This window comes from Myiozetetes cayanensis, unplaced genomic scaffold (genome assembly GCF_022539395.1).
Source record: "Myiozetetes cayanensis isolate MyiCay16 unplaced genomic scaffold, myiCay2020 scf9, whole genome shotgun sequence".
Classification (NCBI taxonomy): Eukaryota; Metazoa; Chordata; class Aves; order Passeriformes; family Tyrannidae; genus Myiozetetes; species Myiozetetes cayanensis.
This window is the reverse complement of record NW_026088185.1, coordinates 17,392,505-17,416,162: the sequence shown is the minus strand read 5'-3', so window position 1 is coordinate 17,416,162 and position 23,658 is coordinate 17,392,505. Positions and strand designations below refer to the sequence as shown.

The 23,658-nt window shown below is 43.0% G+C and overlaps 1 protein-coding gene across 1 annotated transcript in view; it reads left to right on the top strand.

Moving 5' to 3' along the window:
• Window positions 1-23,658, top strand: part of MAP3K20 (mitogen-activated protein kinase kinase kinase 20) — a 92,734-nt gene extending 69,076 nt beyond the window's left edge. Inside the window, 10 exon segments of the mRNA XM_050340187.1 lie at window positions 568-612; window positions 1,537-1,567; window positions 1,687-1,826; window positions 3,004-3,066; window positions 4,052-4,144; window positions 15,310-15,426; window positions 16,907-16,981; window positions 18,010-18,160; window positions 22,732-23,067; window positions 23,070-23,658. Of these exon segments, the coding sequence (XP_050196144.1) occupies window positions 568-612; window positions 1,537-1,567; window positions 1,687-1,826; window positions 3,004-3,066; window positions 4,052-4,144; window positions 15,310-15,426; window positions 16,907-16,981; window positions 18,010-18,160; window positions 22,732-23,067; window positions 23,070-23,410 (1,392 nt within the window). The 3' untranslated portion in view covers window positions 23,411-23,658.

Sequence of the window (23,658 nt, the reverse complement as noted above, 5' to 3'; positions counted from 1 at the left end):
GCTGGGAATTGCTGTACTCCCCTAGCCTCAGGGGAGCAGTTAAAGTGGCAGAAACCAAGAGAGAATTGTCTGTACTTGGAGGGGAAGACTAGCTGTAGAGGCCAGACTCCAAATTCTGCTTTCATTGCTGTCCAATGACAGTTTTCCTTCCTTTTGTAGAAAATATCCATCATTTGGGAGGGAATCATAATCACAGCATTATTTTCTTTGCAGAAATCAAAAAAGCAAAAGCCTTCCCAAGTGTCAGAGCTAAAAGGAGAGACAGTTAAGAGTCTCTTGCCATCGGACAGTTTAGTTTTGCTTCCTAAGTTGTTTCTTTTGGGGATCTGCTGGTAATTCTGTCTGCATAAAATGATGGGATCGATTTATCACCGACAGCATATTGATGGAGCCAGCCCATGATCAGTGTGAATCTAGTGTTTTAATATGTCAGTCTCAGTCGCAGTCTAAGTCCTGTACTTTGCAGGGAAAAAGGAACAGAATAAAATCAGCCACCAGAGTAAAATTTGGGTGGAGGGTATAAAAATGGTCAGATGGTTTTCTTTTCAATTCGTATCTCTCACACAGTTGCTGCCCTCCTTTGATATTTATGCATGGACTGAAGAAGATGTGGTGAGTATTTTGTGTTAATGTGGCCAGCATCGTGCTGCTGGAGCTCTCTTAGCATCTTACAGTGGGTACAGAGGGCGGGAAGGCCGGATCAGAACATCCCCAGGTGAGATTTTACTGTTGTTTGTTTGGTGAAACTTGTGTCCTAGAAAGGGTTTAAAATGACTGTAAGTAAATTAAGGACTTGAGTTACCATCATAAAACAGCCACATTCTCTGAAGCCCAGAAAATAATGGGAGCTGGGAGCTGTCAGCAGCCAGGAGGGCATTCCTGAGTCACAGTTTAAGGGATGTGAAAGTGCCTGAAGACCTGATGCTGGACAGGACAAAAGAGTTTCGAAGGTTTTATCCCTCTGTGTGCCACGTGGACTGAAATTAACCGAAAAAAAGTGAAGGAGGTTTTAAGGCATGTGGAATCCCTTTCCTATAAAAAGATGGCATTGAGTCTTTTTTACCTTGTTATTTGATTAAAAGGCTAAACAAGACACATCAGTGATTTATCTGTGGCATAGTGATGTGTCATAATGATTTTAATGTCCTATCTGGCAGTCTCTTTGTGTGCTGTGCATCGTGGGGCTGTTTAGCTGATGTTTACTGAAAGACTGTCTGGAAAGCCAGTGCAAAAGCCATAACAGCCCTGGCTCCTTCACTTTAGCTCTTTTAGTCTCATGACGTCACTCAGCTGCTGATTTGGTCATTTCTCTTCTTCATGACAATAAAATGAGGAAGGTGTCTGCAAAATGGAAGGCAGTTTTGAAAAGCTAAATAGAAGTAATCAACTGCATTGGTGAATCTTGAGTCCTTTAAACCAAAGTGAGAAATATTTTTAACTTTTGTTTTAAAAAAGAATGTACTTGTGGACTCCAAATAACTGTAATACCAAATGTTGGTAATGTGAACTTCAAGATTGATTCCTCTTTCTTTGCAGTTTTTCTGGATGCAACAACTTACTAGAAAAGGTAAAAGCTATTCATATGTACTTTCATATTCACATATATGAACATATATACATTTGTTCATTTTTTCCCCCTCCCATAAAGTGCCCTATGCATTTCTGAATAACCTCTTTTATTCTAAGGCGATGCTTCTGGTGAAATGAGTGTCTATGCTAGCTTGTTTAAGGAACATCATATCACTGGGAAACAACTGCTTCTTCTAGAAGAAGAGGATTTAAAGGACATGGGAATTGTTTCCAGAGGACACATCATCCATTTAAAGGTATCATCAGCATATATTGAATGTTGCAGTAGGTTATAGGTTATAGTGTGAACATTAAGGAGTCTTTGAGTTTTCAGTGGTGTTAACAGAGTGACAGAGCTACATAGAGTATATATTTGGTATCTAAAATAGTTACAGGTTCATGTTGATCTAGAACCCAAAGCAACCTGAGCATCTTATGAGGCACGAAAACATTCTGTTATCTTTATATTCCTTTGTAGTTCTTGGTTTTCCTGTGAGCTAGACTGGCAGTTCTGCTACAGATTCACATAGGAGGGCCCAGCAGAAAACTTGGGTATACTCAGAGAGAGTTCACTTTAGCTGAGGGAGAAGCAGATACTAAAATAGTTATTTGAACTGAAATCTCTGAACTTCTTAACTTTTGTATCTCATTTATAGTGTAAAGCATACTTGGACTAACAAAACTCCATTGGACAACTTTAAAGCTGATTGACAGGTTTCTTTCAGAAGCTCTTTCAGAGCTTCTTAAAGCTCTGTTTCACAGTGTTTTAAATATCTAATTGTTTGTAATGAATTAAGAAAATCATGGTCTGGAAAATGTGATCAGACAGCAGTAATGGTATTAATACTGTAGCCACTGGAGAGGGTTCAGTTTTCTGGCAGCTTTGGAAACGGGTTTTTCTAAAAGCAGCATCTATAATTCTGCTGGGTCTCAATCATTTTAGATCACAATTTGCTAGTAAAGAGACACTTGTATCCTAATTGCTAGTCCTGCAAATTTAGCTTCATAAGTCACACAGATTTATTCCCCTTTTGCTCATCAGCCATTTTTTCCAAGCCCACACACCATTACTGATATATTTAATTTACGTTTCCTACAGGGAAAATTATTGAAACTTAATAAAGTCAATAATGCCCAAAATGAATGATTTCAGCTTCCTGGGTTGATTAAGCATAAATAAAAACAACAAAAACAACCCCCCAAACATCTCTTTCTCTGATTAAGCAGGTCTGATTCTGAATGCAAAATGGGGCCAATCTACCACAACAGTTTCCAGAACAGGGCTGTATTTTAAACTCTTCTCACATGCCCTAATGTATCCACAGTGGAAAACACAGTGCACATGGAGTTTCACTGTTTTTCATGTTGGTATTTGCAGTATGAGATACTAAATAACTCCCATCTGGTTTTGTTGATTTTTTGTTTTTTTCCTAGACTGCTATCGAGAAGTTAACCCATGACTACCTAAATCTATTTCATTTTCCGCCATTAATTAAGGTAAGTTGCATTGTTTATATAAGAACAGCTTCTTGTATTAGTATGAATATTTTATTGTTCTCATGTCTCAACTTTCTCCCGTTCAGGAGAGGGCAAAGCAGCAGTTCCTACAGGGAGTTGTAACAAATGGAAAGGGTCAACAGCAGTGATGGGTCAGAACAAGTAATAAGATAATAAAAGTTGTTTTCAATGAGGCTCTAAGATTTTATCATGGAACCAGTGGAATTAAATTAGAAGGCTAGTGGTTGCAATTCCTTTGCTGTCAGTAATCAGAAATTAACTTTTAAGAGCCATCCTCCAAACTGGTGCCACTGACTGCTCACCACTGAAGAACAGCAGACCCCTGGCCCAGAGCAAGCCCATCATTCCTCAGTTAGTCAATGTTACAGGAAAGAAGGATGATTTATAATGTCTAGTCACCCTTATGTTAACCTGTTGGTTTTCTGATACATGTAACAAGAGCCATGCAAAAGGGAGAGAGTGTTTGAGAACCTTGGGGTTGCTAAAACTAATATTTCCCTGATTTAGTTCAGTGAACTAATCAGCAGTTCTAGACCCCAAAGCCTGAAGTAGCTTTTTTAGTCGTAATTTATTGCACAGCTATAGACTGAAATCCACTTACAGTAAATTTGCATATAGCAAAACTCTGTTCCCTGAAGGGGAAAATGAAAATCAGGGCTTTGCTGCCGTGCCAGCTGCAATTCCAGTGGCAGAGGCTGCCACAATACTCACAGAGACACCATGCTGTGCCAGAGCAGCTTGGCCAAGAGCAGAAATTGTGCAGCATCTCCCAGATGCCACCCACTGCATGCCCTAAACCCAACAGAAGCCATGGCCCCTCTTGAAGTATGATGCCTCCTTCCTGCTGCCTGCCAGTCTTGTAGCATCTGAAAGGCAAATCCTTTATGCCACCAAAGGCTGTGCTCATGTCTCCCAGTGGATTGTCGTAGATGTGGAGTCTCACTTTGCCTTTTTTTTTTGGCAGGATTCTGCAGGTGGAGCTGAAGAAAACGTAGAGAAAGTAGTGAATCTTGAACTTGTTTTTGGTTATCACTTGAAACCGGGAAATGGTCCAAAGGTAAGCTGGATCAATCGATTTGGTTAACAGTCCAGTATCTTCTGGACACAAAAGGATAAATTGGCATGAGAATCCTCTGGTTGTGGAAAGTGCCGACTGAATGTCAAGGTGGCCAACGAGGCTGCACTGGTGATGGGGAACTGCGCCCCAGAGCAGGCAAGGAAGAGAAGAGTGGCACAGAAAGCTTTAAAAAAAAGCTTCTGTTTCCTTCTGAACAATTTTTTTAACTGTAATTTTTGAAATTCGGGATTTCTCTTTGTTCCTTTTATCCCAATGGGTGTGAAATAACAGTCCATTTATGAAAAAAAGCCCCACTGACAGCTGAACAGTGCCCTTTGCCTGATATTGGTGGACAAACCGCTACTTTTGTCTCAGCAGAAAGGAGATACCATTCTGTGCATCCAAGAAGAGTTTGGGAAAATACGTGGTATGCATGGCTGCTGGCTGGGCAGGACAGGACTGGTCCTGGTGGTGACTGTGCCCTCATGGTTCTTGGGAAGGAGGGAGGGGTAGTTGCAGCTCATTGCCGATAGCGAAACTGCTGTGCATCAGCTGGTAAAAGGCAGTTGCCAGCATGCCATGTCCTAATCAAACCTCAGCTCCAAGCCGAGCTGGTTCAAGGATCTCTCATTACACCCTGTGTAACAGGAGCATTGATGACTCCAGATGTTCCAGCAAAAGATTTCCACCACGTTGTTTTTTCTTGAGAGTGAGGTTTGTCCCATGCTTTTTGTTTTCTTTATCCAGCTTGCCATGGACTCTGAGTTCAAGGGGTTTAGAATTAATCATCTATGTGGAAATGGTGTGCAAAGCATTTCTGAGCTAGAGTCAGGGGTTGTGACAGCAGGATTTGTTTCCTTTTGTATTTGATAAATCTGCATTGTGTGTCCACCCTAAACTTGTGGGAGGCTGACTTTCATCTTATGTTATCTGACTGCTTTGCTTTCAGGGCATATTGTTTGCAGAAGTCTCTTGATTTCTGTACTTGGTGGTGCTTGCAGAGAAAGCATTTAGGTTTGAACTTAGTAGGAACTTGTACTGAAATCATTTCATCAATTTGAAAAAGCTTTTTGTCTGGATATTTCCTTTTTTAGTTTGTTTCTTTTATCCTAAGTACTTTTTTTCCCTGTAAAAATCTTCTTTATCACTATGTGAATTACTTAGACTGTCTCAGTGTACTTGAATGCATGTTGCTTATGCTGCTGTACAGCTGCTTTTCTGTAGGTGTGCATTTTTGTCTCCCATGTGCCACTAACTCTTCAAAGAACTAAACATCCATGAAATAGCTCATATCTCCCTTCCATTTCCAATATGGGCTGTGAGCCATAGTGCAGAGAGGTGAGCAACTGCCTCTGGGAAAGAGCAAGAGAAGGAACAAATAGACCTGTGAGCACTGGGCAGAAATTCGTGTTGTACTAACACCTCCCTAAGTCTGAGGATGAGTAGATGTTTTAGCCATGACAGCAAAATTTGCAGATGAGACAGTGTGCCAGTCTGTGGGACAGAAGCTGAATTTTTATGAGAGGACAGAGTTAGTTCAATGGGCCTGTGTAGTGCTGACATAACCTCTGCAGGTTTCTGACAACCTTTTTTATTTGGTCCTGTCTTCCCTGTGAGCTCCTAATTGGTCCTATCTGCTCTGGGTGCTGCCAGGCCCCCTTTCTAAGGAAGCCATTCCCTCTGAAGCCATGGTTGCATGCCAGGCATGCCTTCCCTGTCAGCTGCCTTGCTGCAGCACTCTGTATGCTTAGTGATGTCATTCCAGGGAATGTGCAGTTTGTCACCTGAATGTGTTTGTGCTGAACACATCTGTCTGAGATTTGCACATTAACTTGTACCTCTCTTTAAAGATGTTGCAGCAGAGCCAGTTTCAAAAAATGGACTGGAAGGAGTAGATCACCTGAGCTTTTGGGCAGGATGCTGGGGTCAACATGAGCAAGTAATTTGCTTTAAACATAACAAAGACTGGTGTGGTACATACAATACAGAAAATTTGGCTAGCTTGCTTCTTTGAAAACCCCTGGATACAATCTTCTAGCTCCCCTAGAGGCTGCTCTGAGCCAGCTACTGCTGCCATCCAGATTTATTCCAAAATGAACTGGAGATTGAGAGTAAACCAAGATCGAGGGGTTTAAACTTCTTTTTTACTGTCCTGTTTTTGTAAAATAGTGGTGCCTGTTCCTGTAAAACTGGGTCAGCAGAAGCACTTGGGATCATTCCTTCCACCATCTTTATAGCTAAAAAGCTGGCCTAAATCAGTTTAAAAATAAATTTCTCAGAGGAACTTTACCCTAATCAGTCCCTATAGCCGGTTGCCTAGCTAAGAAGCATTTCTCCTGTTTTAGCCATGACGAAAAAGAGGCAGTACTCAAATCTGGGTTAGGCATTGAGGGTATGCATTCCCTGGGTGATGTGGAGGCTGCTAGACCTGTGTACATCAAGGGAGGCTTTAGGCTTAGCTAGGAGGTGGTGTAGTGCAGCAGGGAGGGCTCTGTACGGGGGAACTGGTCATGCTGAAAGGTTTACACCAGGCTGGCTCTGTGCTGGTCTCCTGGGCTGAATTCCCATTAGTTATTGTAGAACACTTCCTGGTGTAGTTGTACCTGGAAGCAAGGCCACCCAGGCCATCAGAGGTGGCTCTGCTGAAGCCTGGGACAGGATGGACACGTGGGACCAAAGTGCTCTCCTGATTCAAATTAAAGCTCTGGCATGGGTGCAGCATTGGCGTGCAGCGTGACATACAGCAATACCACTGGATAGAAAAGTGCTGGATGAACTGACCCAGGGCACAGAACCATTTCAGGGGTGCCGGTTATTCCAGATGTGTTTGGCTGGTCAGGGCACACAGCGCCATCTCCAGTGTGAAAATACGGTTCCTCAGGGCACAGGTGTCCCCACCCTGGCACTGCACCAAGCCCCATCAGCACAGCCAGTGCCTTAGGAATGGCAGTGCCTTTTACTGAGGATGCTGGTGGATATGCTTCAGGTCAGCATTTGAATGTTCAGCCTTGTCTGTGCACTGAATGAAACACTGACTTCCCAGCACACGTCTTTACCAGCCTCATATTTGTTATCTAATTTAAACTGCATCTTGTAGTGGGATTATGTTGGTTTCCACCAGCTGACAGATGCAGTCATTTCATTACAGTTTCCTTCCCTTTTTAGCTACATCTTTGGAGGCAATAAAAGCTCAGTTGACCTTTGTGCTCTCCGAATGCATAAGGAGTGAGCATTGCAAAACTAACCTGGTTTTTAGAGGTTTCTTTTCCGACTCTTGTAGTTCAAGTTATGTGGTTACTTCCATTCACTGCCTTTTAATGACCTTTCTGTACACAATTCCTGCTGAGCTGAAAGGTGATAGATTTAGACATTTTATATTTTTTTTTCCACAAATGCCAAAAAAAAAATAGGGGACCACCAATTAACTCCAACATGGAAGGTAAAACAACAAGCCCTGGCAATTGTGGCTTGAACTGATTTGCAGAACTGCAGAGGGAATTTTCAATGGCTTTCTCATCCTTGGTGGCTCATTAAAATTTCCCAATCAGCAAAAGGTGTCTGAGCTGTGTTGGCTCTGCACTGATGAATCACTCAACTCCGTGAGAAGAATGGCTTACAGTCTTTTTACCTTCTACTGATGCATTCTTTAGTTTTGGTCCTCAAAAGGGCAGATTTCACCATGCCATTGAATGTTCTCATTTTCTACCTGGTATGTCATAATTTGACCTATATCCGAACACAAAGCCTTCAAGTTGGCTCACCATTTCACCTTATTTTTCCCCAGTTACCTCTCCCTCCATTTGACAAGGTAAGGAGCAGAGCCTCTTCAAAACTATCTGCTAACTCTGTGAACTATTTTCTAGCCTTGAATATCCAAACTGGGATATATTTTAATGCTATTATTTAAATGTGTAGTGCAGAAGTGAATATACTATTAATGCTACTTTAGAGAGATGTTTTGACCAGCTCTTCAAGTGGAGAAGCCCAGGCTGGCAAAATGCAGGTAGTACCAGAAAAAACAGTACTGAAAAAATTGTAACTGGAATGAACTTTCACAAGTGCTTGAGACCATTTCTGCTGCCTTTTCTCCTCCACTCTCCTGCTATATCAACACTCACAAATCCTTTCTTTACATTCTTAAAAATAAAGCAAGGGCCAAGGTCTAAAATTTGAAATTCTACTTTTGTAGTTTTTAGGTCGCATATATTTCCCATGCTCTGTAGGTATTTTAACCTGCTTCAGTAAAGAAAGTAAAGCTGGAAGAGGAACTGGTTTTATCTGACCCTTCCTTTACAAGATAATTGCAAGTACCTTGACTTTCTAACATGGGGTTATTTAACCTTATCTCAAAACCGCATCTTCTAAATCCTCTCTCTTTAATTCCATCTCAAAGCACAATGCTTTCAGGATTAAAGACTAATAGTTACTGCAAGAATCAGAGTAACTGTGTTTGTGTGCCATTTTCATAGATTTGCTCCTATTCTAACAAGTAGTCAGTAAAGGGGTAAACTCTTTGTGAAGGATCACAAAAAATGACCTAAGCTGTAAAGTAAAACCACAGCCACATTAAAATATTGCCAGCACCACTAAGAACTGATTAATATAGTCTGTCAAGAAGGTGAATCAATGCAGGTGAATCAGAGCTCCTTGTATTCTTTCAGAAAAGCTTTTCTGGACCATGTATTGTTTTTGCAGGAAGCAGAGCTGGTATAACTTCATCATCTCCATCATCCACTGGGATTGCTCCAGCTGTAGCATCCATGTGTAACTGAGGTCAAACTCAAGCCAACACCTTTAAAAATCCTTGTGTAGGCAGTGCTATACTGGGGATTCCCATTAGAAGTTATTCCACAGCCCTAAAAAGCCACATAGACTTTTCAGCTAAGGTGATTTGCTCACTTGACTTTCCAGACTTTTTAGTCTCAAGATTTATGTTTATACTTTGATCACTGAATTAACTTGTTGCCTTCCACACATCATCTCTCACATGCAGCCTTGGTCATGGACGTGTCTGCAGAAGCAGACAGGTTCCCAGTGGTTTGTAGGCTTGACACATGCTCTCCAGACAAAGGCCTGGAAGAGAAGCCTTTGTTCCCAGCATGCACAGGACATGTCCAGCAGCCCTGCCATGCCTTTCCTGTGCTCCTGTGCACCTTGTCCCCTGCAGCCCCAGTGTGTGAGCGGTAGCCTCCACCATGAGTGGGGATATGGCGCATTGTTCCCATCAGTGATCCACGGGAAGTGGCACTGGAGGGCAGGGACAGTACGGGAGGACACCTGTGCAGCCCTCAGGGAAGGGACTCATATTTCTCGTTCTTCCACCTTTACGATCCTGCTGTTGCAAGCAGGGTGCTCCTGTGGAGGACGCCTGCGACTGCAACAATCCCTCTTTGCTTCTGATCACGTGTCAAAGGCAGCTCTTGGTGTGAACGCTGTGGTCTCGCTCTCCTCTCACCGGCTGCAAGTCCCTGTTCTTGGGCACCAGCCCCAGCACACAGCAGTGCCTGGTGTTTGCCATGGTATCTCACTGCGTCGTGGCAGAGAGCTCCACAGTGCTGGATGTTAAAGAAAGGGGCTGTCAGGAGACAGATATTTTTGGTACTGCTGGTTGGGCTGCGTAGGTGTTAAAAAGGCCTCGTGTTTCTCCAGGCGAAGCTCCAGCCAGTCAGTGCCTGTTGCCTCGTAGAGGAGTAGGGGCTCCAGCTTGAAGGAGGCACCCAGGCAACTGATAACATAAATATATCTTTTGCTTGCTTTGTTTCTGTACATTCTAAGACCATCTCTCTCGCAAGGCCTCCCCTCCGCCCCTCTTTTTTTCTGCCTGCACAGCTGAAACAAAACCGGCGGTGGAGCCACCTTCTCTTGCTGGAGCCTGGCTGGCAGCAGCCTGCCCTGACCTGAGACACCAGCCATTGTTAAGGGTATAACACATTTACATATTTTGCAATAAAACATCAGTTATTTGCATTACTGTGTCAAGTTTTATTTGATTCTTTCACCTAAAAATGACTCATTTTCCTTTCTTGTATTTTAAAAACCAACTACTCTAAGCTTGTTTGAGAATAATCAAAAATTGCCCATTTAGCTAGAAGTCATTTTCTTTTCAAAAGGCAAATGTTATTTAATCTTTCAGCTGTTCATTGTGCCATCATAAATACTTTCTTTTCAGCACAGTTGTGGGGACTGAAATGAGCCCACTAATTGCCTCCCATTTCGACTGACATGTGGTGGTTTAGTGGAAAGAGAACACAGCGGGGAGAAGGAAATAGGAGGCTGAGAAAATGAGAGCTAATTATTTTCACTGCCTCATGTCAGGCTCTGTGTCAGCCTTGTTTTTACAAACTGGAAGGTTTAGCACTAAATAAAACAAACTGGCGTCATGTTTTTATATACTGGCAGTGTCATGGAAGCAGCTGCACATCTCAAAGACAATATAATGCCTGCATTCGCATGGACACCATCTGACAGCCACTGTGAGCCACTGCTAATGAGGATATCACAGTGGTGCCAAGTGAAAGGTGCTGAATTATGTATGATTCTTCATCAGTGCAGCAATAGTCCTGTACATCATTATGAGACATTGTTTTGCTGAAGAGATTAAAACATTCTTAGTTCCAGACCCTGCAACCTATACATGCTACAAGAGGTTATTAATGGAATTTTTAGGGAGAGTTTCTTGTGGATTTCTTTTTGGTTAAAAATATCTCATGGGACAAAGCTGTGGTGGGTCATGACACTATATATATAAAGAAGAGAAGCAAATTAACCATAATTGTGTTATCTTCCTTTAAATCCAGTATAATAAAATATAGTGTAGCAGGGTGATACATAATGATAAATAACCCAAGTGCTGTCACTAGATGTTCAACTCTAATGCCTTTAAAACAGCAGGTTTCAGCAGCTGAGATAGATAATAGCTAAGAACGTAAAAGAGCTTCTGGGGACCTGAATCATCAACATGCTACTACTTTTAGTATCAGCATGACCAATATTTTTTTCATATTTGTTTCATCTCGTGGTACATCTTACTTTTCTTCTAGTATCCAGTTACCTGCTACAACGCTGTTTCCATTTTTATTTCAATCTTTAAAAAACCAAAAAAGTTCATTCCAACCACTGGTTTTAAAATGATCCTGGATTTGGGCCCCCTTGAAAAATGAAGTGCCTCCCCAGCAAGGGTTTTAAGCTGCTTCAGGACACATGTTTGTTGTTTAGAGCCTGTACCTGATCTTTTTCATTTCCCTTTCATTTTATTTTTTTTTGGCAGACGTTAATGCATATGGGGCTAAAGGAGTATTGTCACCACAGTAAGCTGCAGACTTAAGTTTTAAAGTGTTTTTATTTTCTGTTTTGAAACTGAGGAGAAGCGGCTCAAATACATGTGTGATTTTCATTTCTAGAATCATTTTCAGAAGCTGCTGATTTTTTGACTTTGTCAAAGTGTTATTTGAAAACGTTTTCTCACAAAGTTTTGCTGGTTTCAGAACTGGTTGCCTCTCAGTTCTGAAACTAGATATTTTTTTAAAACAAAAAGCTGAAATTCTCTATTTGAATCAAAATCAAGCAGGTAAATACTGGGAGGTATTTTAATGTTTGAATGACAAGATGTTCAGGGAAGTCTCTTTGAAGGACTCGTTTAAGTGTATTTATCAACCAGACACTTTCAATTTCCAAATTATTTTCCTACATACATCTGGTGCTAAATGTAGTCTCAATCTGAGAAGCCTTATGGCTACAATTCATCAAAGAATTGAAATTCTTACGCTTGGTTATTCTAGCCAAATTTTTGCTTAAGTGGATGAGCATCTCTCTCCTATAAGAACCTAGAATTCCATTGCAAAACAGTGAAATATGTCCATTTCTTTCTGCAGCACACAAATCTTGCATTATTTGCTGTGTGGTTGAACAAAATAGTTACCAGGTGTGTAAAACAAGTAGCCACCTACTTACCTTAGATATTTCCCAAGTGCCTTGATTCTGAAGTCACCCATCTGCTGTATTTTCTAGTTGCCTTTCTTTCTCTCTTTCTCTTTCTTTCTTTCTTTCTTTCTTTCTTTCTTTCTTTCTTTCTTTCTTTCTTTCTTTCTTTCTTTCTTTCTTTCTTTCTTTCTTTCTTTCTTTCTTTCTTTCTTTCTTTCTTTCTTTTTCTCTTTCTTTCTTTCTTTCTTTCTTTCTTTCTTTCTTTCTTTCTTTCTTTCTTTCTTTCTTTCTTTCTTTCTTTCTTTCTTTTCTTCTTTCTTTCTTTCTTTCTCTTTCTTTTTCTTTCTTTCTCTCTCTTTCTTTCTTTCCTTTCTCTCTCTCTCTTTCTCTTTCTTCCTTTCTTTGCTTTCTTTCTCTCTTTCCCTCTCTCTCTTTCATCCTTTCTTTCTTTCCTTTCTTTTTCTCTCTTTCTTTCTTTCTCTCTTTCTCTTTCTCTTTCTTTCTTTTCTTTATCTCTTTCTTCCTTCCTTCTTCCCTCTTACCTTCCTTTTTTTTTTATATCTTTTCTCTTTTCCTCCCAGCATCTCCTTTTCCTTTCTTGCCCCTCTTTATTTCCTTCTCTTTCTCCTTTCCAGTGATGATTTTACAATAACACAGAATGGAAACCTTGCCATATAAAACAAGACAGGTATTTTTGGGTGACCAGGGAGGGTGTGCCTGGTATGGTAACTTGCTCTTTTGGTATCTGTGCAGTGTGGCTGTAGAGGGCTCCAAGGAGGAGCAAGGGTTTGGGGACTGGTTTTGAAGGACAGGATGTGTTTCTCTGAAGATGCAGTTCTGATTTGGGGAAGGCAGTGTTTGTGCAGGGCTCGTGCATCCACCGCTGCGTGGGGCAGCCCGATTGGTCCCTGCATGGAGAGCGGCTCCTGCATGCACGGTGGATCCGGCAAGGGGCCAGGCACTGGCAGGTGCCCACCTGCCACACCCTGGATGTACACAGCTTGTCAGCCTTTTCTTTAGAGATGGCTAGTTGATTTATTTTGTTTATTAAAATGAGATCATGTTTGTCAGATCTAGTCTGTAGGGAAATGTAAGCGAACAGCACAAAATCCTGAGTCATGAGGAGCCCTGCCACAAGCTGCAGCTCTGGCTCTCAGGTGCTTGGCACTGATATTACGGCAGGAGATGTGCTGAACTAACTGGAGGATAGTACTTTATGTCAATTTTTTTTATTTCCTTGGCTCAGATGTTTTTGTAAAACTTACCAATGTCATCAAGCCATCTCTAACCTCAGGTTCAATTTGCAATAGCACAAATGAAGGAAGACCTCCAAGAAAGACTGACAACAGGAATGGTGTGGGCTTGGAGAGGAGCACAGTTTGAGGGACAAGAAGGAGTGAGAGGCAACTCTCTTTGCTGTTGCTGTTCAGTTACATAGGACATGCTGTCCTCAGCTTATGTCAGGGCCAGGGTGTCATGCTGTGCCTACCTGGGACAAGATAGGAATTAGCCTGGGTTAGCTCACAAACCCAAAAAGCAGGACAGAAAAGAGATGTGCAAAGAGATACAGTCCATGATTAGGAAACAGAGGCACAGGGCAACTCTGTCACCTTATCAGGTTGCACAGAAAGCCAGTAGCACAACTGGAAACTGAGCTTGGTGTCTCTGAGTCTTGGTCTGGTGCCCTGACCACTGAACTGCAGTTCCCATCACTCAAACCCGCACCAAGGCAGTGCAAAAACCAACTCACACATCCACTCTGCTCGTAAAATGTGAAAGCTTTCAATGGGGACAGATGGACATGCACGGCCAAATGCTGTCACAAACGTAAATTCTTGTTGCAGTTTGGAAATGTTTGTACTTCAGTTTTCTTTTGTTTTGGTATTGCCAGTTCAGTGCCTGATTGAAAGCTTTGAGACTTCTGAGGGCTGCACTCCTTCGTTATGCTTATGAGAGATGCATGTGCAAACACTGGCAGATAATCTCATGTGTGAATGGATACTTTTTAGGCTGCTGTACATTTGTGTGTGCAAACAACTGTAGCCCATGCCCTAAGCGGCCATCTGTGGAAAGTTTTTGCATTTTCTGAGCAGATTTGAGGTGAAGAGTGCCTCTGGCAAGTGCTGGCACACCTGCCAGATACAGACCCTTCTAAGCCCCTGGTATGCCTGGAGGATCTCCTGCCACTGTGAAGGGAAGATTCCTTCCTTCCCATATGGAGATGAATACCCAATGCTTCACTGCAGTCCTGTTGTCCCTCAGATTTTTGGAGGAGCTCAGTGCACCGACAGCACCTCATCCCCAAAGCACCTGCCAGGCACACCAGCAAATGTTGACTGTTTTGGACCACGGACAGGCAGTCTCCAGTCCCCAGGAGGAGCCTCCCTGGAGGCCACAGACACGAACCCCAGCTCCAGCACTCAGCCGATGCAGGATGTCCTGCGGGATGCTGCCAGAGCTGTCATCTTCTGCAGGCTCACACCTGTGCAAAGTGTTGGATGTTGGCCCCCTGTTCAGCTCAGGGGGTTATTCAAGGATAATAATTAATACCTTTTATTGCTTTGGTTTATTAGACTCACTGTGATTATTTTCTAAGCTGAGCTTGCTTATAATTAATGGTGCAGTTGGAGGTGAACAGAAGTTGAGGATGCTCAGTGCCTCACTGGGCACTCAGTATCTGAGATAACTGAGCTGTAATAACGAGCTCATCCTCTTGCCCGTTATTTGAGCGATTGTCTTGAAGGTGTTTTACAGACCCTTTGGTCATTTGTTCCTGGGTTCAGCAGGACAATGTCCCTGGGCTGGCTGCCAGCACTGACTGTGACCCCAAGTGACAGCTCCCACCACTGCCCTGTCCCTGCACCTCCCCGTGGGTGTGCAGAGCTCCCAAGCCTGCTCCAACAGGCTGTCTGTCCAGGTGAGGTGCTGCAGGGGATCCACACCTCTGAAGACATCCAGACCTGCCTGAGAGGCAGCTGTCTCTCAGGGTGAGCTAAGAAAAGACTGAACAAGAGAACTGAGGATTTTTCTTTATCAACACTTGTACTGGAAAACATGCATATCCTAAAATATGTATATGTCCCTTAACTTTCTTTTGGGTTATTTTCTTCTCCTTATATATTGAGGATTAGGTTTTGGGTTGTTTCAGCTTTCAGTTTTGTTTCATTTTGGGGTTTCTTGTTTGTTTTTTTTTTCTTCTATTTGTATTCTAACAATCCAGCATTCTTTTTTTTTATTATTCATAGGATTGTAAATGGAAAATGTACATGGAGATGGACGGGGATGAAATTGCAATAACCTACATAAAAGATGTGACATTCAACACTAACCTACCTGATGTAGAGATTTTAAAGATGACAAAGGTATTTACAGCCTTAAAGCTTTCATGAATTCACAGATCTCAAACAAAGACATTAAAATACCACAGCAGTCGACTTTTGTGCTTGCAGAAGCTCAATCTCTTGACAGCTTTTAAATAAAATGCACATTTTAAACAGATTTGTATCATAATAGGAGTTAGGTATTTTGGTTCCCCTTTAAGATGACGGTAACGTTAACAATAGAAAAATAAGAGAAGGAACTAATTTATATTTTCGTGTTTTAATTTCATGTTATACCCTCTGAATTTATTACCCCTTTTAAAGAAAAGAATGTCAAAAAAATTATTTTCTTTTTCAAGAGAAGAAACTTATTTAAATATTCCAGAAACTTCATATGATTTGTCTGGGATTTTTATGGGGGTTTTCTCTCTCTCTTTTTTTTTCTTAGAACTTTTGCATGTTTCTAAAACTCTCTTTCATGCAACAGTGGATTGCAAAGACTGAAACCCATTGCAGACAGTACATCACTGAACATCTGCAGTTCAGTGTCGTTAGGCATTTTATCTTATTTCAGAACCTGCCTGTAAATATTTACCAGCAAGCACTTAGACTGCTTTTGCCTAAGCAACAGAAGTTTTGTTAATACAAAAAGCATTCTGTTAGCTGGTCTTTTATTTTTTTGGTTTTATTAATATGCTCCACTTGGTAATAGCTAGCAAAATAAATTTCTAACTGAAAAAATATACAGCTTGGTTACCAATTATGCTGCTCTAGGTGCATTGGTAAAAACACCCAAACTCTTGAATGCTTTTTCCTGTGAATTTTTGGTGTAAAATTGGGGGGAAAACCTTTGGTTATTTTTTCCAAAGGAAAAAAATGAAAAGCAGATTGTCAACAGTCAGGGTTTTAAGAGAAATGTCATATAGGTATATTTGCCGACAAGGATTATAATATAAAATTCATGCTAATACTATTTTAATAGTGATTTCTGGAACAACACTTGTCATTTTTTTCTTATTATGATTCTTTTTGTTATTATTAGTTTTCTGTTTAATTTTAATCTTGGACATTTAATTTCTTCCTTTAAAAAGGCTTAAATAAACTAACAACTAGATACAGTAACATTAATGTTTCACATAATTCAACATTTTTTATTTTGTCAGGGAATATCTCAGAGAATCTCTAGGTATTTGCTCTTGCTGGCCTCTATAAATCGCGCCAAAAAAAACCCTGTACATGCATAAAATTGAGAAAGGGTTTATGCCCCCATGTAAGCATTCCACATTGTCTTACCTCCTGCCTGTTACATATGGAAATCTCTTCTTGGTTTCCTTTTGTAAACGAGGAAGTAAAGATTTCCAGAATACTTTACTTTATCTCATAAAATTTTAAGAAAGGTATTGATGTTAGCAATATGGGAATGGATGAAAAGAGGCAGATGTGGGAAATGCCTTTGGGGTGTTTCAAAAACAAGGCAGGAGGTGAAGAGCATCTTATAAAACTCCCACCGTGTTTTTTTCAGCCACCATTTGTAATGGAGAAATGGATTGTGGGGATAGAAGAACACCAGTCTGTAGAATGTGTTGTTACATATGAGGTAAGCTCTAAGAAACAAATAAAATTGTTGATCCAAGATAAAACCTACACAGGAGGTGTGGAAACAGCATCCTCTGGCTTTGTTATATCCTATAATCAAGTCTCAGCAGCGTGCAATTAATTGTAAAATCTTAAGTTCAGAGCAAAAGCTGAATGAAGTTTACAGAGATAGTGGCCTCAGACTGCTGCCTGGGACGGTTCTTCTCAAGGAGGAAAGCTCTTTTTGCCTGAAGTGTAATGGTCAGTGTTCTTTGCATTACTTGGAGAGGCTGGTTTTTATCTTTTCAATGAAGTGCTAATTAGTAGAGCAGAGAAGCAACAGGAGAAGAAAGAAAATGAGAAATCAAGAGTAAAATAAGATAAAATCTGGAATACAGTTTGATATGATAGAAATTAGCTGTTGTTAAAAGGGTTTGCATTTACTTACTATAGGGTTTTTATAAAGACCAATGCTGTGCATCAGAAGGAGGTTAATAATTGAGATTCCAGCTCTGTCCTTATTCAGGCAGTGATGGAGAAACATGGAAATCCTGGACATGGAAATCTCAGATGTGAAGAGTAGTCATTTTCTTTCAACCTGAAGTTTCTCACAGGACAACAGTTTGTTGTCCTTAACAACAAACTGAAGAGTTTGGTGCTCCTTGAAAATTTTGTTGGGGGTTCCCCTGCAAAAATACCTGCTAAATATAGACCTACCTCTTTTAGCAGTGCACATTTGATGTTCACATTAATAGAGCTAGTAAAATGTATTTTTGTGTTGTAGAGGAAGGCCTTCAAGATCTTTCCTCCACATGGTACAAGAATTTAAACAGTTACTCTCTACCACATTTTTAGCATAATCACAAAGTACCAGCCAAAATTATATAGAGTCTAAAAATAGTTGAGAACTGGCTAAGTGGTTTTGCAAAATAGATTCTTTATTGAAAACACTGCTGCTGCCCAGGCACTCATGGAAGTTCCCTCCTAGGAGAGCTCAGTGTGTTGTGTGTTGTTATGTCCTCACGTGTATTTTGTGTCCTTTCTGAGCAGAGTGATGTTAGAGCTCCCAAAAGCACCAGGCACATCCAAGCTATCTGCTGGAGCAAGGTGAAAGCACAGGATGAGGTTGAGACAGTACAGCTCATGATACAGACCTCGGTCGCCAACTCAGAGGGGAATTCACGGAGCAGATCTGACTCAGGTAAGTCAATACGTGCAAACTTTATTGTTGACATGAGCAGGGCATATGTGAGGAATCATAGAATCATAGAATCAAGTGGGTTGGAAGAGAGCTCCAAGATCATCAAGTCCAACCCTTGATCCAACCCCACTGTGATTATTAGATCATGGCACTCAGTGCCACATCCAGCCTCATCTTAAAAACCTCCAGGGACAGTGAATCCACCACCTCTCTTGTGAACAGCAAAAAGTTAATACCACTCTTTCTTGTAGGCTCCCTTCCAGTACTGGAAGGCTGCAATTAGGTCATCAAGAAGCCTTTTCTTCTCCAGGCTGGACAGTCTCAGTTCTTTTAGCCTTTCCTTCCAGGGAGGAAATCTTGGGGGCCCTCCCCTGGACTTGTTCCTACAGGCCAATGTCCTTCCTATGCTGGGGACCCCAAATGTGGATGCACCACTCCAGGTGGGGTCTCAGGCAAGTGGAGTAGAGGGGCAGAATCACCTCCCTCAATTTTCTAATCTGCTTTTGATGCAGCCCAGGACACGTTTGGCTTTCTGGGCTGCAAGTGCCCCAGCTGGCTCATGTCCAGCTTCTCATCCACCAGCACCTTTAAGTGTGCTGGTGAGTCCTTAGCGGGGCTGCTCTCGATCTGTTCATCCCCAAGACTGTATTGATACTGGGGGTTGCCCCAATCCAGGTGCAGTACTTTGCACTTGGTCTTGTTAAACCTCACAAGATTCCCATGGCCCCACTTCTTGAGCTTTTCCAGGTCCCTCTGGATGGCATCCCCTCCTTCAGGTATGTCATCTGCAGGTGTCACTTGCAAATTTGCCAAGGGTGCACTTGATCCCTCTGTCTGTGTCAGTACTGAAGATATTAAATAACACTGGTCTCAATATGGACCCTTAAGGGACATTACTTGTCACTGATGTCCACTGGGACTATGAGCTGTTGACCACTACCATCTGGATACAACCATTCAACCAATTCCTTATCCACCTAACAGTCCACCCATCAAATCCATCTCTTTCCAATTTAGAGAGAAGGATGTTGTGGGGGACCATGTTAAAGGCTTCACAGAAGTCCAGATAAATGATATCTGTAGCCCTTCCCTTGTCCACTGATGTAAAGATCAGGAAGCATTTTGCTCCCCCAGTCCTCGTCCTGCTGTCCATCCATGGGAAAAGAGGCTGACACTGAAGACTGAGGCAAAAACATTGATGAGTACCTCAGCCTTCTTCTCATCTCTTGTTACCAGTTTTCCAGCGTTGTTTATCAGGGGAATACACCTTCTTTGACTTTCCTTTTTTTTGTTAACGTAGCTGTGGAAGCCCTTCTTGTTATTCTTTGCATCCTTTGCCAGCTTCAATCCCAGCTTTGCCTTGGCCTTCCTCACAGGATCCCTACACAACCGAACTTCATCTCTATACTCTTTCCACTTCATGTGCATTTTGTTCTTTCCCTTTAGTTTGACCAGTAGTTCCCTACTCAGACGCGCCAGTCTCCTGCCTTCCTTGCCCAATTTCTTGCTCCTGGGGAACTCTTGCAGTCTATGAAAGACTTCCTTAAAGATCTACCAGTTCTGTTTCACTCCCTTGTCCCCAGGAGTTTCTACTGACTATCTCCTTGAAGAGCTGGAATTCTGCTTTCCTGAAGTTCAGGAGCCCAACTTTACTCTTTTACCTGACTGATATCCCTCAGGACTGCAAACTCCACTAGTGCATGGTCACTGCAGCCCAGGCTGCCTCCAATCTTGATGCCCCCAATTAGCTTGCTTACATTGGTGACCATCAGATCCATTATTGCACCCCCTCTAGTAGGGCTGTCTATTCCCTGGGTGAAGGGTAAGGGGGATGACCTGTGTGCCACTCTAGGAAGCATTCTGGAAGCAGTCCATGGAGATAAGCTATAAATCTTTTGTCTGCTGTAGTCACTTGCACATCAACAGCAGACACAGAGGTCAGGTTTTTCTGCTCCAGCCCCAGAATGCTTCACAGTAGTAAGCAGCCTTAAATTCTAGTACTTTTTCAACCCTGTCACTGGGTCAGCTTTGGTTCAACCTTTTCATCCCCTCCAGTGCATAAGGTCACTGGGAGAGGTGTTTCTGCCTGTGGCCCAGGCTTATTCCGCTCTCTGGAACATGCATACACATCCACAGTAGCCTTTTCACGATAGCAGGCCTCTCTTCACGATGGTCTGCTTGTGGGCACTGGATTGGGAATCAGCTGGCAAATCTGACCTTCTCCAAAATCTGCCCCTCTTCACCAAGAGAAGCAAGTACTCAGCTTTGTGGAGCCAAGTGTACTGGCATATCAAAAGGATTTGGACTAAATTAGAGCACCCACACAAAGTGTGCAGGGCCTTGGGTGAAGATTAGTTTCTTAACCAGAATGTTAGGAAGGCATCTGCTGCTAAAGGAGACAATCTCACACATTTCTACTCAACTCTACCCTGTTGGGAATAATGGAGTTTTCCACAGCTGTTTTGAGAACTTGGTGAGCCAGTGCTTTTGTCAGCTTTTTACCTGGCTTTCTCTCCCTGCAACTCAAACTCAATAGAAGTGCTTTGACCAGCTCTTCCCTCCTGCCCTTAGCCACCCAGCACACAGGCAGCTTTGCACAGATGTTGTGTTTGGATAAAGGGTACTACCTCCTGTAAGAGATGTGGCCAGTGCTGACACATACTGCAGTTGTAGCCTCAGAAGCTGCAGGTTTAAAACCCCAGGTTTCAAAAAAACCCAGCAAATCCAAGCAGTTGGTGGCTCAGAGAACATGTGAGGGAGAAGCTCCCTAGTCCATGAGAGGCAGTCCCACAGGGCACACTGGCAGATCCTTGCTGGACAGCTGGTGCCTGGGCTGGCAACCACAGTTGGCTGTAAGGAGCAAGGACTGAACAGCCTCAAGGGAGCCCCTTGTTCAGGACAGCATTGGCTTTGGTCCCTTGGGGCTTGTGATAGCTACACGAGTGTTGATAACAAATGAAGACCCAAACTTGAATCCTCAGCCTGCTGCTTCCAGGTTTATGAGGTCTGTGATTTACATCCACAGCCTTTCATAGGAGGGCATGGGGAAATGGCAGAGGAGATAGTGTCTATCAAGTATGTTTCAGCATGCAGGTTTCTTTTGAAACCATGAGTTTTAAAGAGGTTAAGAAGCAAGGAGGCAATTCCCATCTGTCTTTCTGTGAAAGAAGGTTCATCTCAGTACAGGTGGAGCTGTCTGCAGTGTTGGTGTCACACTCACACTATGACACACACGAAAGACAGTTTCCTTTTGACATACTTGACATTAAGTTGAAGTGATTTAAATCTCTTTAGATTCAAACAAAGTCTGGGGAAAGAAGAAATGAAAAGAGACCATCCATTACATTTTTAACAGGAGCAATCCTAACGAGGACAGAGCCACTACCCAGCTCCCACAAAACTCCCCACAGTCAATGCAGCGTTCCAGCAAGAGGCAGTGAGGGTTATGCTTTCCTGTTGGAATGATATTAGTGATATTTAAGGACAAATCATTCAAACCTCTCTAGAGCAAAATAATTTTAGCTGCTCCCCATGTGTTTTTGGCCAGAGCTGTGGCCTTGGATAAGAGGAATTCCTGGTCTCTGCTCTACCCACAAAGTAGCAAACCAGGCAGCCTTTGCAGTTCAAATGGAAAATTTACTACTACTGTATTTGCTAAAGGCTTTCATGGAAACCGCAGGACTGACTTTCAAAACCACTTCAGTCTGATCTCTGAGAGCTACAACTTTTGTTACAACCCCAGGGCTGTCACAGTAGGTGTAGAGAGAACTGTAATACCCTGAGTTGTTCACAGTTAAGCACTATCTGAGCTATCCTGGCTGAAGTCTGCTGCTTCACTGGCTTTTCCACATACAGAGATGATTTTCTGCATCCATCATGAAGCTGGATGCAAAGTGGTTTGACTTCTGAATTTGTAATAACACTAACAACTGAAGTAGCTCTGGTTGTTGTGGTCTGTAGCAGTTTGAAAAGAAATTGGAGCAAGAGGAGATAAATCTGGCTGCTGCAGGTGGGATTTGCACTGGCTCTGCTCTGCCTCCTCTCTGTGCTGGGCTGCAAACAGTATGACTGTGCTGGATGGGAGAGATGCAGGTGGAAGTTGATGCTGCAGCAGTGCTGGAACCTTGGGGTGCCCGCTCTATGCCTGCTCTGGAGGTCTCCAGGTTCTTTTCTTAAGAAAGCTGCGTTGAAATCTGCTGAGGTTGCCAAGAGCATCACAGGATATGTTTAAACCCAGACTGGGTTAAAAACATTGGGAGGGGGAACCCACCTGAACAGCCAAATGGATGATTCAGTAAGTATCTTGTAGTCTAAGCTCCATAATCTGCACTGGCATCAGAAATACTTGTATCACTTGCTATTTAAAAAGTCCAACATTATGTTCAGCCATAACAATGAACATACTCAAACCCAGGACTGTTTGTTTCAAGGCTGGGAGGGAAAGGGTGGTTTGAGATGTACTGAGGTTCTTGTGAGAGAAACGCTGGTACTAACCTCACACCCTTGGTAAACCTGAGAGCGGTTTTCCATCAGTTCACAGAAAGCTGACTTTGTTTCCATTTCCCTGCCAGGCATTGACAGTCAGTGGATGCAGACACTGCGCATGCATCAGATAGCAAAAGCCATTTCTCACCAGCACGGCCACCCCCACAGCCCAACCACAGTCACCCACTACCTGCCCTACCTTCACAGCCAAGACTCCTACGCTGCAGCCGTCAGGAGGACACCCGCTCCCGTCAATCACCAGTTCACATCCATCAGCCACTCCAGGAACTCTTCTCCCATCTCACACAGTTTGATGAGAAACCTCTCGAATCTGCATCTGAACTCAAAAGGCAGCAGTGCCTCCAGCACAGCCTCAGACACCCCTTCGGAGAGGGACAGGTCTGCTGGCAAAGGCAGAAACACCCCCACAGCGGTAACTCCCGCAGCTCCTCGGGCGGGCGGCGCAGTGGGACCAGCTCCCCGGTGCCCCCCCGACAACTGGGAAGACCCAGCAGGACTTCTTTGCCAGTGGCCCCTCCGGCCTCCCAGCACCACAGGTACCCCCGCACCCCTCTGCAGCCCACGGCCATCCCCGGCATGCCCCCACAGGGTGAGAGCGAGCCCAGGAGGGGCGAAGGGGAGAGCAGAGCCAGCGAGGGCGGGTGGATAAAAGTGCAGCACTCGAGGAAGCCCCACAGGCAGGCTGCTGGCAAGCCGGGGAAGGAGAGGGCCAGGGGGAGCTGGCGGGGCCGGAGGATGTTCTGAGAGAGGAATTTGGCCCTTTATGTAACTGAACATTCAACCTAGAGAAGATGCACCTGCTCCTATTTAATTTGCTGCACTGAAGCCGGTACTCACCTGGCCCAGGGCCTGCCACTGGACAGGGAGAGCTGCTGCCTCTCCTCCTGTCACTGTCAGTGCCAAGGGATTTCATTTGGTTTTCTCCCCTCCGTTTGGCTGCTCATGTTCTCAGCTGACTGGATATCCACTCATTTGCTTAATATTTCAATAAT